Genomic DNA, 16,498 nt, shown 5'->3' with positions numbered 1-16,498 from the left:
TCCTAGGGTGACAGAGCCATGGACGTGAGTGGGCACGCGGGGCCGGGAGGGCGCGGAGCTGCTGCTCCCACTGCTGGACCTCCCTCCGGCAAGGCCCTTTGCGTGGGGGGCCTGGGCGCCGGCCGTGCGTTCCCACATAAACGCCAGGATGTCATCCGCTCGGAGCTGCTACAGCGCGTGGTCTGCGGGGAGCATCCACAGCCTGCGCCCGCCCACCCTGACACATGTGGCCCACCCTGGGCAGGCTCTGGGACGTCGGCGGTCTGGGGTTCTGGGCCGTGAGGGATGATGTCTCTCTGCAGTGGACTTGGGGCCTCGGGCTGGAGAGGGGTGCTCCCCACAGCTCGGAGCAGACGGGTGACTGGCAGGAAGCACACCGGGCTCCCCACATGCCCCATCCAGGCTCCCGGTCTGTCCCCGGCCATTCGTGCTGGCCCCTGCTCTTGGCAGGATGATTCTGGGTCAGGGGCACAGCCGAGACCCGGAGGTGGCCTGCACCCAGCCCTGAGGGGACGCTGAGGGGACGGGTGGGACCGTCCCGCAGCCACAGGCAGAGGGGAGGAGGCCTGCCGTGTATCACTTCTGCAGCCTGCTCTGCTGGCCACGTCACGGTGGCTTCTCACAGGGATGGCCCTTCCTGTGTCCACGAACAGGCATCTGCAGAGCAGGTGACGGGCTCTGCTCTGAGGGGCAGGGGACGTGTTTCCCTCCAGCGACAAACCCCACAGCTCTTCTGGGGTGTGTGCGTCGCAGCCACACCCACAGCACAGACACCACGTCCTCCCGCCCCCTCAATCTAAACCCCCCAGAGGGAGGCGGGCTGCTCTCTTCCCACCTGGCAGGCATGAAAACTCTCTTCAGCCAGGACCGACCGAGCCCCTGGCAGGGACACAGCTCTCTGGGGCCCTGGGCACAGTGGAGTGCAGCAGCACGTGGTAAGCGGGGCTGGCACCCATACCTCCAGGTTGATGAAGATGGCCGCCATGTCCGCGGGGCTCAGCACCAGCCTCAGGGGGACCATGTAGTTCTGGAAGAGAGAGCCCGATGCTGCCGTCTCGGCCTCGAGGGGCCGGCCACCTTCCAGGCCAGAGGGGCTCCGATGGCCTCACCAAGGTGGGGGGCTCCCTGCGGGCCCGCCTCCCAGGCCCAGCACCCACCGGTGCTCAGCGCTCAGTGGAGAGCATCCTGGGGAGACCTGGGCCCCGCCCACTGTGGAATGGGCGGGGCCAGGCCTGAGCGTCAATCAGGCCCCTACACTCACCACGTGGTCAGAGCCCCAAGGGGACACTCTGCTTGGTGCTGGACTTGAACCCACAGCAAGCAGGGCAGGTGTTGCTATTGTCATTTGAGACATTTGAGGAAACTGAGGCCCAGGGGGTAGGGGCATCGCCCCAGCGTACCCGTGTGGACGGTGACAGGGCCACGATCGTACACGTGTGGACGGTGACAGGGCCACGATCGTACACGTGTGGACGGTGACAGGGCCACGATCGTACACGTGTGGACGGTGACAGGGCCACGATCGTACACGTGTGGACGGTGACAGGGCCACGATCCCCCTGCAGCACTCAGATCCCTGAGCCTGCACTCTTGGGTTCGCCCCTAAACCTGCCATCAAAAGAGACGCTCTCATCTACGGCCATGCTGCCCTGAACGTGCCCAATCCCATCTGATCTCGGAAGTTAAGCAGGGTCGGGCCTGGTTAGTACTTGGACGGGAGACCACCCAGGAAGACCAGGTGCTGTAGGCATTAAAAAAAAAAGAGACTCTCCAACTCAGCAGCACCACAGCGGCGGGGAGCAGTTCTGCCCAAGACCCCCAGGCCCGCCTTAGGTACGATGTACACACGTGAAACTGTCACCTCCTGCCCAGGGGCCCCTCTGGAGAAGGACCCGCCACCCTCTCCTCTTCCTGGCTGCAGGCCGAATAGTACCCTAAACAGGGAGGGACTTAGATGTCCCCATCACTGGGTCCTACACCACAATCAAAGAATAGCCAGAAAGGTTTTATCTTAGAAATGTTCATTTTTTTTTTATCCCAGTAAGCATTGGCAGTTGGCAATGTGGCTGCTCCAGTGACAGGGAAATGCCACCAGCCGGTGCACACAGGAGGCCAGAGCAGGCTGAGGGCAGGAGAAGGTGCATCGTGGCCCTTTCCCTTGGAGCTCGGCAGGCTGCCAGGGGCAGAGGACTGACCGGCACCTGGTCTGCCACAAGGGCTCACTTCCTCGGGCCTGACTGTCTCAAATTCAGGACACTCACAGCCACCTGTGGGGTGATAATGCCGTCATCCCAATGTAGAGAGCGGCTGAGCGCAGACGGCGCCCTAGGTGACAGAGCCAAGGAGCTCCTCGGGCCTGACTGTCTCAAATTCAGGACACTCACAGCCACCTGTGGGGTGATAATGCCATCATCCCAATGTACAGAGCGCGGCTGAGCGCAGACGGCGCCCTAGGTGAGAGAGTATACAGAAGGAGCTCAGCTCTGGGTGGGAGCGCATACAGAAGGAGCTCAGCTCTCGGTGGGAGCGCATACAGAAGGAGCTCAGCTCTGGGTGGGAGCGCATACAGAAGGAGCTCAGCTCTGGGTGGGAGCGCATACACAAGGAGCTCAGCTCAGTGGATTCAGAGCAGAAACCATTATGACCCAGTTTAGGCTGGAAGGAGCCAGAGAACAGCTCAGAGTGATGGACCGAGGCCCAAACTGAGGGCCGAGGGGCAGGAGGCAGGAGCAGGGACAATGGGGCGGTCGACAAGGACATCGGCCTGGCCGGGGCCCGTGGTTCCAGTCGGGGACAGAGGGCGCAGAGGAAGTGAGGGGAGCCTCCGTTATGGGGGAGGGGGCCTGATGGCAAGGCCGAGAGGGCCACTGAGCACTGCCATCCCTCACCGTTGCCCTGGTCCCCTCCCAATGACAGGACCCCCCAGGAGACCCCGTGGCCACCGGGAAGAGGCCCAAGCCCCGCCCACCTTCTCGATGTCCTCCAGGGTCCGGTAGTACTTGGCCTCCGTCTCCTGAATCTCCAGCAAGCAGCAGTTTCTCTTGTCATCCTCGGTCATGCCCATTTTCTAGGGGACAGACGCACGATGCCTGCTGACCACCGGGGCTTGGCCATGGGGCCATCGAGTGTGGGGCCAGATGGGAGACAGAGGGACCCAAGCCCGTCCCCTCCCTTTAGCAGAAGAGGAGATTGAGCCGCGGGGAGAGGACGTGGCATGAACCTGGGAACCAGTGACAATGGAGGCTTCCAGACCAGGGGGACGCCCTCTGAAGCCACCTCCTCCATCATATACAGCAGGTGCGGCATACTTAAAACACCCACTACGGGCACAGGTATACAGCAGGTGCGGCACACTTAAAACACCCACTACGTGCACAGAGATATACAGTAGGTGTGGCACACTTAAAACACCTACTACGTGCACAGGAATATACAGCAGGTGCAGCATGCTTAAAACACCCACTACGTGCACAGAGATATACGTAGGTGCGGCACACTTAAAACACCCACTACGTGCACAGGGACAGGCCGTGACCAGCTGCCTGGAGACCCACACCTGCCAACGGGGCGCGCGTCCCAGCATTGGCCAGGTGGTGCCTCAGAGAGACACCAGTTCCTGGTAGGGCTGGACCCCAGGTGTTTGGTGACCTCCAACCAGGGACCTGGGATAACAGCCCCTGGCAGGGGTCACTGGAGGACACGCCTCCGTGCCAGGGCCTATCCCCTACCTCTGGGAGAAACGTGGCCGGGGCTGGGACTGACCAAGAGCCTGTGCAGGGAGGAGGCAGTGGGGGTGCCTAAGGGCAGTCACGCTCCTCAGGGCCTTTCGGGCTGAGCCTCATCTGCCCGTGAGTCGGGCTCTGGGGAAACGGGGCTGGGACATGTGACATGGCATTTGGACTCATCTGCGCTAACGCCACCCTCCTCCTCTTCCTCCTCCTCTAAGAAACACGCTGGGGGCCGGGCGGGGCAGAGCCTGGGGTCAGCAGCTCCCCAGGCTCCTTCCGAGGCCACAGCCCCGCTCGGCCTGGGGCAGCACTGCCCTGGTCCCCTGGAAACTGCGTGCAAAAATGGCGTCTGACAGTGTCTCCCTGGGGACAGGGGCCCGAGTGTGTCCAGAGGCCCGAGACTTCCCAGGGCGGTGGAGGGAGACGGTGTGGTGGCCCCCTCCCCACAGCCTCCCCGCCCGCCACTCACCTGCATGTACCTAATCTGAGAGCATGGAGAACAGATGGGAGAAAGAACCAATCAGCAGCGCTGGCTCGCTGAGCAAGCCGCGCGTGGGGGAGTCGGGACCCTCGTGCGCATTTACGTGACAGCCACGGGGACCGCACCGCAGCCCCGCCCCCGCCCGCGCCGGCCTGGCTGGGTGTGGACGGACGGCGCTGGGGCCACGCGCTTCGCCAGCCCGTCGCACGTCTGGGCTGCGAGCGAAACCTGCCATCATCCTCCGGCCTTCTCGTCCTCTGAAAGGCCATCCTCCTCATTACCTTGCACTTAAGCTGCCCAGATAGCTCTGGACATGACACGGAATGAAATAAAGCCAGCCGTTTTATCTCAGAGGACGCGGCAGGAGGCTCGCCTGCACAGAAGACAGGACACTGAGCACAGGGGGCAGGTGGGGTGCTAGCGTGTCCCCAGGGCACAGGCGGGCATCCGCTCCCAGCCCCCGCAGACCCTGCCAACAGCCCCAGATCCTGTCATGCGCGCTCCAGGACCACGGACAGCAGTGACCTCTCGGGAGAGCCAGCCCTAGGGCCTCTGTGGCCTGGGCACAGATGGGGGTCCCTGGGGAGCTTGTATGGCCTGGGGGCCAGGGCGCCTCCGGATAACCACAGGCCACCACATATACACGCTCTCACTTTACCCAGAGGACACCCAGCTCCCAACGGGCTTGGGGACGGGGGCGGCCGTGGCTCTGGGGGCGGGGCAGGGCCCTCCAGCAGCAGGACCCCGGCATGGCCGTCCTGCCCCCAGCACACGTCCCAGGGAGGCTCGGGAGCAGAGCCGCCCCACTGCAGGGATGCCGGGTTGGGCCGGGCCGGGCAGAACCGCCCCAGGCGGACCTCGGCCACAGGCCCACGGCCGACTCTGCGGAGCGAGACCCCTGGGAACTGTGGGCAAGAACACCCACCTTCAGACCCTTTGGGGCAGAATGAGGAGCCTGTTCCTAGGAGTGGAGTTTGGGGGCCATGCATGCCACTGCCCGGCACATCTGCGTCTCCCCCGTGTGATGCTGGTGAAGGTGGCAGTCACCACCGGCGGGGACGGCCCCTCTGAGAGGCCTCGTTGGCCAGCTGGTCCCCCCCGCAGGGAAGGACAACACTGAAATTTGCTTTCTGAGAAATTCCCCCATCTCTCCGGTGAAAGCGAATAGCATCGAAAGCCTCCATAGTCGGCCAGCGGCACCCTGGCCACCCTGCGGAGTTTGGAGCCCAAGGGGGCTGTGGCCTGTCCCACCGAGTCCCCACCCCCCGGCCCGGCAGGGGCCCCCCTTTCTGCACAGCAGCTGCTGGCAGTAGATGTGCATTGCAGCCGAGTGGCGTCGGAGACCTGATCGGAAATAAACACCCTCACCACACAAATGACACGCAGCTGGCTCACGGCCGATGGCGTCCCCCACGCCCGACAAAGGGGGAGGAGGGGCGAGCGGCGTGAGGCTGAGCGCGAGCCGCTGCGTGAGGCTCCCCGGGCAGGAAGGGCCGGAGCCCCACGCGGCCCTCGAGAATTCCATGGCGACGCGTCCCAGAAGGACGATGGCAGTGGCCTCCCGGCCCGGTCCCCTCAGGACGTGTCACGGGGAAGAAGGGCCCACGGCAGGCGGGGACCAGGGCCAGCAGGACGGGGTGCGGCCTCGGGGACCCGACGCCGGGCGCGGGCGGCTCACCATGGGCTGCTGCACCTCCACCTTGATGATGTCCTCGTAGATGTCGTCACCGTCGTCCTCGCATGGCACGCAGTCGTAGATGTCCTCCCCCAGGTCATGCTCGCTGCACGGGAGGGACGTGGTCAGGGTGGGGCTGCAGCTAGGTGCGCCAGGGGCCTCGCAGGGAGAGCAGGCGGTCAGAGCCACGGCCAGCTCCTCCCCGCTGCCTCCCAGGCAGCGTGCAGAGCACCGTCTGGCACTTGGCCCACTGTCCTTCTAGAAGCACCTACCATGATAAGGCCCCTACTTCTCCAGACACACTCAGAGGCCCCAGGGTGAGATCGCCCCACCTGAACCCCGGCTACGGGCCGAGCACCCTCTTCCCGGCCGCGCCCGGGACCCACAGTCGCCCAGCCCGGGTCCTCCCAGCGTGGAGGTCAGGGTGCAGTGCTCACCCGGGGACATCTACCCCACCAGGCGCCAAGGGAGTGGACAGAGAGGGACACAGCGTGAGGCGCCTTCGCGAATGAGCACGAGGAAGTGGCCGCTTTCGATGAGCCTCTGATTCCGCTCGTGGCCACACCTGGACTCTGGGTCCTTGCCCCTGCCCCGCACAGCGGACACTGGGGGACACCTCCTCCAGGAGGCCTTCAGGACCTGGCCCAGTCTGCAACTGGGTCTTCTCCCGGGTGGCCTCGTACAAGGTGCACCCCGCTCACTGCGTCCCCAACTGTTTCATTAAAGGGACTGAGATGCGTCTGTCCCTTCCCCGGACAAGACCCAACTCCTTAATCCCTCTGATCACCAGCCCGAAACACAGCAGGGCTCGGCATCGCTTCACGGGATCCCACGGGCCAGGACAAGCCCCCTGCATGGGTGTCACTCTGGCCCAGGGTTCCAGCCCCACGTGCCCTTGGCTCTCTGCGTGAGGACACACCTCCTAGCCTGGGTTCAAAGCAGGGCTTGATTCTGAGACGGCATCAAAATGTGGGGGAGCACTCCCCATATCACCCCACAGATGGCCACAATTCAGGGCATGTGAGGGACGGAGGGCGGTGTGGGCAGCAATGACATCCAGTAGCCCCTACGCATGGGCTCCTGGCCCCCTCTCAAGTGAAGCTTTTCAACACAAGCTGTCACTTTATAGCCTGGGGGGCGAGATAGTAGAGATCATTCAAGATCTGCTTGAGAGGGGGCGGGTCCACATCCAGAGAAAGCCTCTGCAGCCAAAGGGGTGTCCCCAAGGCCCTGCGCTCACCCCCCCGTGGGACCCAGCTGCAGCATGACTGTGGCGTGGGCATCCGGACCTCCATCTGGGAGCGGGGACCAGCTCCCGTCCAGACTCGGCCCACGCAGGCTGCTCCGGGCGCCTGGTGCTCCTCAGCACCCGCGTGCACGGAGCTCGCTGTGCTCCCAGCCCACGGGCCTGCGCACTGGGACATGACGAGCCACCACCACTGCTGGGCCCGGCTGTGGCCCACGCCCTCGGAAAGCATTTCCATGTTCTAACCACACGCCCGGGGAGGTGGAGGGCCCTGGGGCCACTTCGCAGGTGAGAGCACACAGCCCCCTGCCGGGCGCCCTCCCCCACAGCTGTCTGGACGTGGACAGTCCGGAAGTCACACTGGGATGCAAAGCAGTGCCCAGACGGTGACAGAGGCGCCCCTCGGAACCTACGTGAAGGCGGGGAGGGTGTCTGTGACGCGTGGATTCTCTCGCCACCTTGGAGGTCTGTCCCCTAGGCGGGCCTGGGCAGCGGTCACTCGTTGCCTTCCTGCCTCTCCAGACACTGTCCCAAAGGACAGGGTTCGGAGAAACACTGAGGCCGTCCGCCGACCACGGGGCTCCCGCAGCTCTGCCCACCAGGTCACTGGGGGTCCAGGCAAGTCCCTGCAGGCTTTCTTTCCAGCAAAAGCCAGCCACCCAGATTTCTGTCACTCAGCAGAGCGAGGCTGGTGACAAAGCCACTGTCAAGAATGGTGACAGTGTGGAACAGGAGAACCACAGAAGCTTCCAGGCTGCTAAATTAGACAACTCAGAGGCAGATGAGGCCATGAGTACCGTCTGGGCACAGGTGGCTCTGCTCCGATGGGCTAGTGGAAGGAAGCAGGGGGTCGCGGACACGAAGACAGTCACACAGCCTGAGGGCCGATGAGGCGAATACAAATGATGGGACGCAGACCAGGCAGGGGCCTCGAGGCCACCCGGGCAGGGACGCCAAGCTGCCAGCCTAAAGGCCCCGTTCCCTGTACCACATTCAGACCGACACCAAGACTCTGTCCCACCCCGAGCACAGGCCATGACGCCCCCACTCCACACAGCGCCCCAGCCCATCGGTCAGAGCGGAGACCCAACCGCTCACTTTCCCACCTGAGCCCGAGCCTCTGCCGGGCACATGATGCCGGGGACCTGCCAAGGCCTCGGGGTCTCCTGGGGCACGCATCCCCGTCCCCTGCCTCCCACTCTGCCCCTGGCCACCATGATTTCTCTCGCTCAGTACCTGACGACGGGCCAAGTGCTGGGTCGGCACTGCAGGGTTTGGAGAAACACTGAGGCCGTCCGCTGACTGCGGGTGAAGCGGGCACCGGCCCCACTAGGAGCCCGAAGAGGAGCCACGGCATTTTAAGGAGGAAGCGGACAGGGGAGGCTGGAGGGGCCGAGTCCCTTCCCCAGCTGCCTCTTCCTGGCGCCACCTGTAAGTCGGCACCCGCTCGGCCCTACCTACCAACGCCTGCATCGACAGGACACACACCCCTGCGTTTCCGGCCCAGGCAGAGCGCCTGCCAGACATTCGCCATGGTTTCGCTAAGGTTTGCAGAGGTCAAGGTGCAGCCTTCGCCGTTGCACCATTTTGGGAACTGGATCCCCACGTGTAACCCGCAGCCACGGCGCTACGGAACCGTCTCCCGTCACTGAACGTCCCCCGCCTTCCCGCTCTCCTGGCACCTGGCCTCCCGACGGCTCTCCGGCACACATCGGCCGCGTCTGTCCTAGAAGGCAGCATCGACAGCACTGAGCGTAGGGTCCCTTTTGCGTCTGGCTTCTTTGTGCCGAGTGCTGACCCACTGCGTGGACGTACCGCAATGTGCCATCCAGTCTCCTGATGAACATTCGGGCTGCTTCCAGGTCGGTTTGGGTTTTCGTAAATAAGAGCCGCTCGGAGCGTGCGTGCGTGCGCGTGTGCGTGCATGCGTGTGCGTGTGCGCGTGCGTGTGTGCGCGCGTGCGTGCGTTGTGCGCAGACGACTGCTCTCATCTTTGGAAACGAAATGCCACAAGGAGTGGCATCGCCGGGTTGAGCGGGGTGTGTGTGTGACCTCGGCAGCAGCTGCCACGCGCTTCTGTGACGTGGCCGTGGCACCCGCGCCCCCGCAGCCTGCGCCTGCACGGGAGTCCCCGCCGCTCCGCGTTGCTCAGCTCTGCTGGGGCTGGTGTTTTTGATTTTAGCCGCTGGACGGGGTGTCTAGCGAGGCCTCGCCGCGGTTTCATTGTGCGTTTCCCTGACGACTAACGACGCGGAGGACTTTTCCGTGTATCACGGGCATTTGTGTATCTTCCTTTGTGAAAGTCCTGCTCAGGGCCTTTTGTCCATTGGTAGAAATTTGCTGCCTGTCTTTTCCTTATCGAAGTCCGTGAGCTCGTGATGTATTCTGGATGCAAATCCTTTGTCAGAGAGGTTTTGTTAACTTTTTCCCAGTCTCTGGGTTCGGCTACTTATTTTTTTAATGTTCTCTTTCGATAAGAATTCTTTCTTAATTTTAACGAAGCCTTATGTATCAAATGTTTCTCGTACGGTGTTCTGACTCCGTTCCGTGTCCTAAGAAATGCTTGTATCTTGTGTAAGAAATCTTTGCTTTTTCCAGGCTGCAAAAAAAGGTCTCTATATTTTCTTCTAAGAGTTAGTTCCAGCGTCTCCAATCCATCTCATTAATTTCTATGTGTGGTGTGAGGTAGACCCTGAGGTTCATTTTTTTTTCTCCCACGGAGATATTCAAGTGTTTCAGGACAATTTGCTGAAAACTTTCTTTTCCCCATTGGACGGCTCAGATCCCTTTGACGAAAACCCAATGGCCACAGCAGCGGGGGTCCACTGGGGAATGCTTGCGCCTGTCCCATCGACCCATCCATCTATCCTTAGGCCAATAGCACTCTGTCTCGATCAGTTTTATAGAAAGTCTCAAAATGGGGTCGTTTAAATCAGATCGGGCAGTTTTCTTCTTTTATGAGAGTGTGGAGGCCATTCTAAAGTCCCTTGTGTTTCCGTATAAACTTCACAGTCATCTTACCAATGAAAAAGACGCCTGCCGAGGTCGCTGTAGGAACGGTATTAACTCTACTGTTTACTCCGGAGAGAACGAACGTCTTAGCAACGTCGTCCTCCAATCCATGAACATGGTATACGCTGTCGTGTACTTAGGTCTCTGCTCATTTCCCTCAGCAATGTTCTGCAGTTTTATCACAGAGGTTCTCGAGTTTAAGAGGTTTGCGGCCACTGTTTTTACAGTTTTTACAGTCTGCCTCAACCTCTCTTCTCACTCTGGGATTCCAATTACAGCTGCATTAGGCCACTCGATATTGTCCCACGTCTGAGGCTCTATTCCTGTTTCTCGATCTGTTCTCCCGTCTTATTTGGAGCAGAGAACTTCCACTGAACTGTCTTCAAGCTCAGCGACTACTCCGTCTGCCACCTGCATTCTCCCGTGAGGCCGACCCAGTGACTGTTCATTTCGGTTATCGCCCTGCTCAGTTTTAGAATTTCCATTTGGCCCTTTTTTACGGTTTCTATTTCTCCGCTGAGGCTCCCCATCTGTTCATTCATTTGGCGCATATTTTCCTGTAAGTCCCTGACCATACTCAGAAAAGCCAATTGTAACATGTGAGTCATCTCAGGACTGGGTCCTATTGACTCCGTTTTATTCCGAATATGACTCGCTCCTTCCTGTTTCTTTGCGAGTCGGATCATTTTTCATTGGACACTGAACATCCTGAATGATACATTACAGAGACTGGATCCTCCGGCTTCCTCTGAAGAGTGATGTGTGTCCCAGCAGCTAACTTAGTCAAACTCAAACAGGGGGCAGCAACCGACACAGCTGCCAAACTCAGTTTCCAGCTGAAATTTTTGCTGGAAACCTTGGGATGATGCTTCCTGCGCGTATGAGGTTCAATGGTCAGCCGAGGCCTCAGGTGGGGTATCAGGGTTTGGGACTCCTGCTCTCTGTGGGTCCCTCCTTTCCAGCATTTCCCTCCTAACTGTCCCGCTGTCCCGCCAGCCTCCAGGTCCCTCCCCCAACTCGTCAACGCGAGAGTGCGGTCGTCTGCCATTAGAAAACCGCCTGATTAGATGAGTTAAGTCAATACTTATCCTCAGACCATTCCTGTGCTGGTAACTCGTTGGGTCCGGGGACACAGAGGTGACGAAGGCACCGACTCTGGGCCACGGGCCTCACAGTCCAGGTGGGGGACTCACAGGGCAGCAGTTACGTCTGAGACGCAGACGCTTCTAGAACGTAGTGGTGTCATTTGCGTGGGGTGACGCGCTCTGGTCCCAACAGTTCTGCTCCTTGGCCAACACGGCGTGGACCTCCTACTGCCACTTTGCTTTCCAGCAAAGGCGTCACCTCCTAAAGTGACTGTCCCGAGCAGGGGAGGGGGCAGATTACCAGTCTCAGGCACCTGTCAAAGCAGATTAGCACATGTCGCGACCAGCTGGGCCCCGTGCATCTGACAGCAGGGGCTGCTGGGCGGGAGGAAGAGGAAAGGACAGGTGTGGGTTGGGCGGGGTGCCTAACGAGGTCCCCCAGGTGTCTGAAGTGCCCCGGAGCGCAACGCAGTGACCAGGACGTGACCGTGCACGGATCCTGGCCTGCCTCCTCTGCAGCACGAGCTTGCTGCGTGTCCAGCTGTGTCCCACAGGGCGCCCGCAGCGGGTCTTACAGGGGAGAGGCGAGGCTGCCGTGCCGCCCACCTGATCCCAGAGTCCTGGCAAAGGTCCCCGAGGCCCCGGGAGTCAGCACAGTGCGGCCCCATCGTGCTGTCGCACTTTCCTGTCGAGCTGCCCGTGTGCGGCCTCGCCTCCCGATCGGCCTCGTGGGCCGGCAGGGACCTGTCCCAGGAGGCTCCACGTTTCACGGACAAACTCGACGTCCCTGCCACACCGGCGCTGGGCACACAACCGCCCTCCGTCAGCGCTGGGCCACAGAGCCGGCCTTCCAGACCAGGCCGGGCACCGGGTCCCCTGCAAGGAAGAGTCTCCCACTAGTGACCCTGGCGGGGAAGCGGTCAGGTGAGCGCGAGAGGGAGTCTCGGTCGGGTGACTCGGCAGGGTGGCCCAGGCCCGTTTCTCCGCCTGCAAAGTGGGGCTGACGCCGACGCCCCTGGAAGGCCACTGGCAGGATCGGCCACAGCGTAAGGGACCGGCACAGCCCAGCACACAGCAGGTGCTCGGTAAGTGGCGACTGTGCCCCCCACCCGGGGGGGCGGGGGGAGTCACAGGTTTCAGACACCGCCCTTCACTGTCCAGGAGCCCTGGACCAAGGCAGACACGTGGACGTCCAGACGCAGATGAGCCTCCAGGGCCAACGCCACGACAAGACCTCAGCTCAGCTCCCCTCACTGGACAGCACAGGGTGGACGCATCGGTCCCCGGCTCAACCCGACGTCCCGGCCCTGACCCTGCCTTCCTGCACCCCGTCTCACCCCTTCATCCTGCTGTCTCCCAGGGGGCAGCTGCGCCGACAGATGCTAAATCCTGGCACTTACTTCAGTCTCCCGGTGGCCCGCATGGCCCGCTGCCCTCCAGAGGGGCAGGAACCCACCCCTCACCTCCTGCGGGGACTCCGAGTGCCCTGGCCCCAGCAGCCTCGCCCGCCCCGATTTTGTTACATGAAGCCAGCTGTTCAGAGAGCCCGCTTTCAGAGAAGCAAGGCGAAGCGGCCACGCTCGGGCTTTCCGCCCCTGGCACGCCTGCGTGTTCACGGCGGCCATAAAACATTGCCGCCAACAGACGGGGCCGTGCGCTCCGGCTCCGGGCTCTCGGACCCTGGGAAGCAGGACACCAAACCACCATCAACTCGATCCTAGGAAACCCTTCGGACATTTCCTGACCTGGGTGGGGACAGCAGAGAGGGGGCTCCTGAGGACCGGAAAAAGCAGGCTGTGGGCCGGACGGCCTGCATGTGGGGACAGACGCACAAGAAGCTGCTCACACGTTAGGGCGCTCGACCTCACATGCCCTCAGGAGACCCTCACCCCAACCTGTGAGGGCGAGGTCGCTCGCCGTTCAGGTGGGAAAACAGGGTGGTCCCCCGAGGCTGCACACCTAGGCAACGTCCCCAGATCCCCAGAGGCATGAAGACCCTCCCCAGCACCCGGGCTGGGGCACAGAGGGATGTCCGGGGCCACAGTGGCAGATGGCTCAGGGCTCCAATCCCTCCCCCGTCACTAAGGCGTGCCGTGTCATCTCACGCAAGTCACTTACCACGCCCGAGCTTTCATTTCCTCTGCTGCAAAACGGGGCAGGCCCACCCCCCTGGCAGAGCTGTGCCACAGTGTGCCCTTTCTAGGGTGTCTCCTCAGGGAGGACCCTGATGGAAGGCTCACCTCTGGGGCTGGGGTGGGGCCCACATGCAGGAAGACAGCACAATCCACTTTACAATCCTCCAGGGAACTGGCACCTCATTCAGCCCCGGAGGGGTGGGGATGGCTTCCTGGAGGAGGTGACCTCTGCTCTGGGTTGCGTAGCATGAAGAGAAGTTGGGTGATCGATACAGCAGAAGTTATGCACGAGATAGAATTTTTACCACGAAATCTAGTCATCGAGTACGTGATGCTTATTCATTTTACGTCAACATTTCTAAAGGACCAGTGTGTGTCGGGTCTGGGTTGAACATAAGGGAAAGGCCGGGTCTTTATCCTCACGAGAGGCCCTTCCTGGCCAGAACGTAAACCTCTCCAGGCCACAGCCCCACTGGCCCCTGCTCCCTTCTGGAAAAGGGCGAGAGGCATGGCCGTCACGCGGGCCTCCCCACCCTGCTAAATCAGACTCAAACGCTGTGATGACCTTGGCCCTCAAAGGGCCGGGTTTAACTACGGGGTAAAAATAAGACTTCACAGAAGCCCCCGCCATGGGTGCCGGCGGCACCCACCTGGGTATTCAGACAGGACACCATGGCACCGCGGTGTCTGCTCCGCATTCAGTCGGAAGGGCCCCTGTGCTCACTCTAGCACAGACAGGACACAAGCCTCTTCCTGCCATGCTGGGGGTCGGGGTACAGGGTTTCAAGGTCACTGAAGCGCCAGAGCCTTCCAGGACAGCTGAGGCCAGCTGCCTCCATAACCAGGACAGGCGGGCGCTATGAGCTTGTTTACCGGGCAGGGCGTGGGTGGGCTGCCCTCTGCCCGGCCGATCCTGCAGCCAGCTCTGGAAGGGCAGAGGGCATCGGGCAGCTTGTCTAGACCCACAGGGGCAGGAGAGAAAGGCCAGCGGTCCTGTGCTGCCTGCCCTGCCACTGGGTGGTGGCAACAGGGTCACTTGGGGGCCAAGACCACCAGTTCTCAGCTCCTGAGTAACACACACAGCTGAGACAGACTCTCCCAGGAACCCCGGCCCGAAATAAAGCAGCTGCCGGCCTGGTGGGAGCCAAGGCAGATCTAAATCAAAGCACATTTCCAGCAACACCTGCACCAGCCTGCCACCTGTCAGGGCCTGGGCCCCGTGGACGTCGCCTGGACAGCTCCTGCTGACGAGTTAAAGAGTGGACCGCAGAGTCCAGGGTCCAGGTCCGAGGCGGGGCTCCCCCGGACGGCCTGGGGCGGGGCGGAGAGGGGCGGCTGGCCAGGCAGGTGGCCTTCTGACCCAGACAATCCCGGCTCAAACTGCGGTTCTGCCCCGAGGCTGCTGTGTGCCCTTGGCCTAGCGTCTTCGCCTCTCTGAGCCCATCTCCTCCCCTTGTCCAAAGGGATGGCTCAGGGGACACACCCGTGTGTGTTCTCTGGGCGTTGGCTTCATTTCTTCCATTCGGCCAGTCCCCACGGCCCGCCAGCTGGGCCTCAGAGTTCCCATGAGGACGGAGAGACCTCGGCGGGGCTTGAGGGACCGCGTGCTGCTGAGGAAACCGTGGGCTGGGACCAAAGGCCGCGGGCACCCAGTCGGCACTCCCTAGGGGCTTACTGCAGAAACGAAGGCCTGACTGGGCAGGGGAGACCCAGCTCGGCCACGGACAAGGTGGCCTTGATGAGGAAGGGCCGTGGGAGAGCAGAGGCTTGCTGTCGCCTTATCAGCTCTGAGCCAGGGCGCCCAGTTTGGGGAGGCAGACCGGTCAGGCAGAGCAAGCAGCCACCTGAGGACCGTGGCCACCAAGGAGGGCGTCTGCCCACCCCTCTGCTTGTGGCAGGGAGGGGAGGTTACGTCCCCCCAGCCGTGGTGGGCTGTGTTCTCCGCAGGGCTGCGGCTCGTTGTCTGTCTGTCTTCACTGGGACTGTTTCTGTAGAATCTGCTTTCAAGTTCATGTCCTTCGGAAAAGCAATCCTTTGGCGCGAACATGAAATGTCCCCAAACCCAGCCCCTCCCGATCCAGTCCGGCCTCACACGTGAGCGTCCCCCACGCAGGTCTCGCCAGGTGGCCTCGACAGGAGTGGATCTGTACAGCTTTTAAACACACATTGTGTGCAGCTGGGTGAGGCGGGCGGGCCAGGACGCCGGGAAGGGAGTGGGCTGTCATGCAGAGGAGGGGGTGGGGGTGGGCTGTCACGCGGAGGAGGGTCCCCGTGGGGCAGAGCAACTGCTCTGTGTCCCCTACCAGGGAGGGGCACCGTGCAGAGCAGCCTCTGCCCAGGGTCAGGCCGAGAGGCGTGGCAGCCCCCAACGCCTGTGCGCCCACCCCGCCCCGGGGACGAGGAAGGCCCGCTCCGAGACGGTGTCTGAACCCCACAGGTGACATCGACTCAGAGACTCCTACGTTTCGTGCATCTTAAAAAATTATGCCAGCGATGCTAACGCGACACGTTTAAAGCTGCGAAGTCAGTTTACGGCACAGTAAAGCACGCGGCCATGCGCCCGTGGGTGAGTCGTACCCCCGCGGTCACAGCCGCGTACGCCGGAAGCCACTTCGACGCTGAGGCCCACGAACCCAGAGGGCAGCGGCAGGCGCCCCGATGGTAGAACCGTGGGTCCCTCGGCCCGGAAGGGACCCCCACACCAGCCGGGCTGGGGCTGTCGTCTGGAGATGGGGAAGCTGAGGCCCCAAGGACACAATGTGCCCGGAGTAAGGCAGGACACCGCGGGAACCTGAGGCTGAGGCGGACACACCTTTACTGTCACTCGGCCTCGCACGGCCAGGCACGCGCCTGCGTGACGGTCCCCTCTCCAGCCAGCAAAGACCGACATCCAAGCGGCCTCTGCCACCTGGGCGCCCCCACCACTGAGCGCACCCCAGCCAGGAAGCGGCAGGCGCTGCCACGGGGGCCGTGCCCCCCCAGGTGTCGGGGGTGCGTGCCCCGTGAGTCCCAGGGAGCCCGATGGCTCTGGTCTCTTGCAGAGCCCACGCGGGTCAGAAACCACAGGGCATTTCCACAGGGGTCCCGGGCACGCCTCTGCGACAGGAGCCTTGGGTCCCGAGCAGGTGGTCCTGCC

The 16,498-nt window shown here is 62.2% G+C and overlaps 1 protein-coding gene and 1 non-coding gene across 2 annotated transcripts in view; one reads left to right on the top strand and one right to left on the bottom strand.

The window, feature by feature from the left end:
- The window catches only part of VAV2 (vav guanine nucleotide exchange factor 2), a 135,923-nt gene that overhangs the window by 23,442 nt on the left and 95,983 nt on the right, over nucleotides 1–16,498 (bottom strand). The window contains exons 5-8 of the mRNA XM_025051251.1: nucleotides 5,888–5,990; nucleotides 2,969–3,067; nucleotides 803–1,027; nucleotides 236–320 (exon numbers count right to left, since the gene is read on the bottom strand). Of these exons, the coding sequence (XP_024907019.1) occupies nucleotides 236–320; nucleotides 803–1,027; nucleotides 2,969–3,067; nucleotides 5,888–5,990 (512 nt within the window). The remainder of the gene's footprint in view (nucleotides 1–235; nucleotides 321–802; nucleotides 1,028–2,968; nucleotides 3,068–5,887; nucleotides 5,991–16,498) is intronic.
- Nucleotides 1,632–1,750, top strand: LOC112484861. The gene has a single exon (XR_003048268.1). It is a non-coding gene; the product is annotated as a 5S ribosomal RNA (ribosomal RNA).

The sequence above is a fragment of the Pteropus alecto genome, unplaced genomic scaffold (assembly GCF_000325575.1).
Source record: "Pteropus alecto unplaced genomic scaffold, ASM32557v1 scaffold67, whole genome shotgun sequence".
NCBI lineage: Eukaryota > Metazoa > Chordata > Mammalia > Chiroptera > Pteropodidae > Pteropus > Pteropus alecto.
The sequence above is the reverse complement of the archived record's forward strand: the minus strand, read 5'-3'. Positions and strand labels throughout refer to the sequence as shown.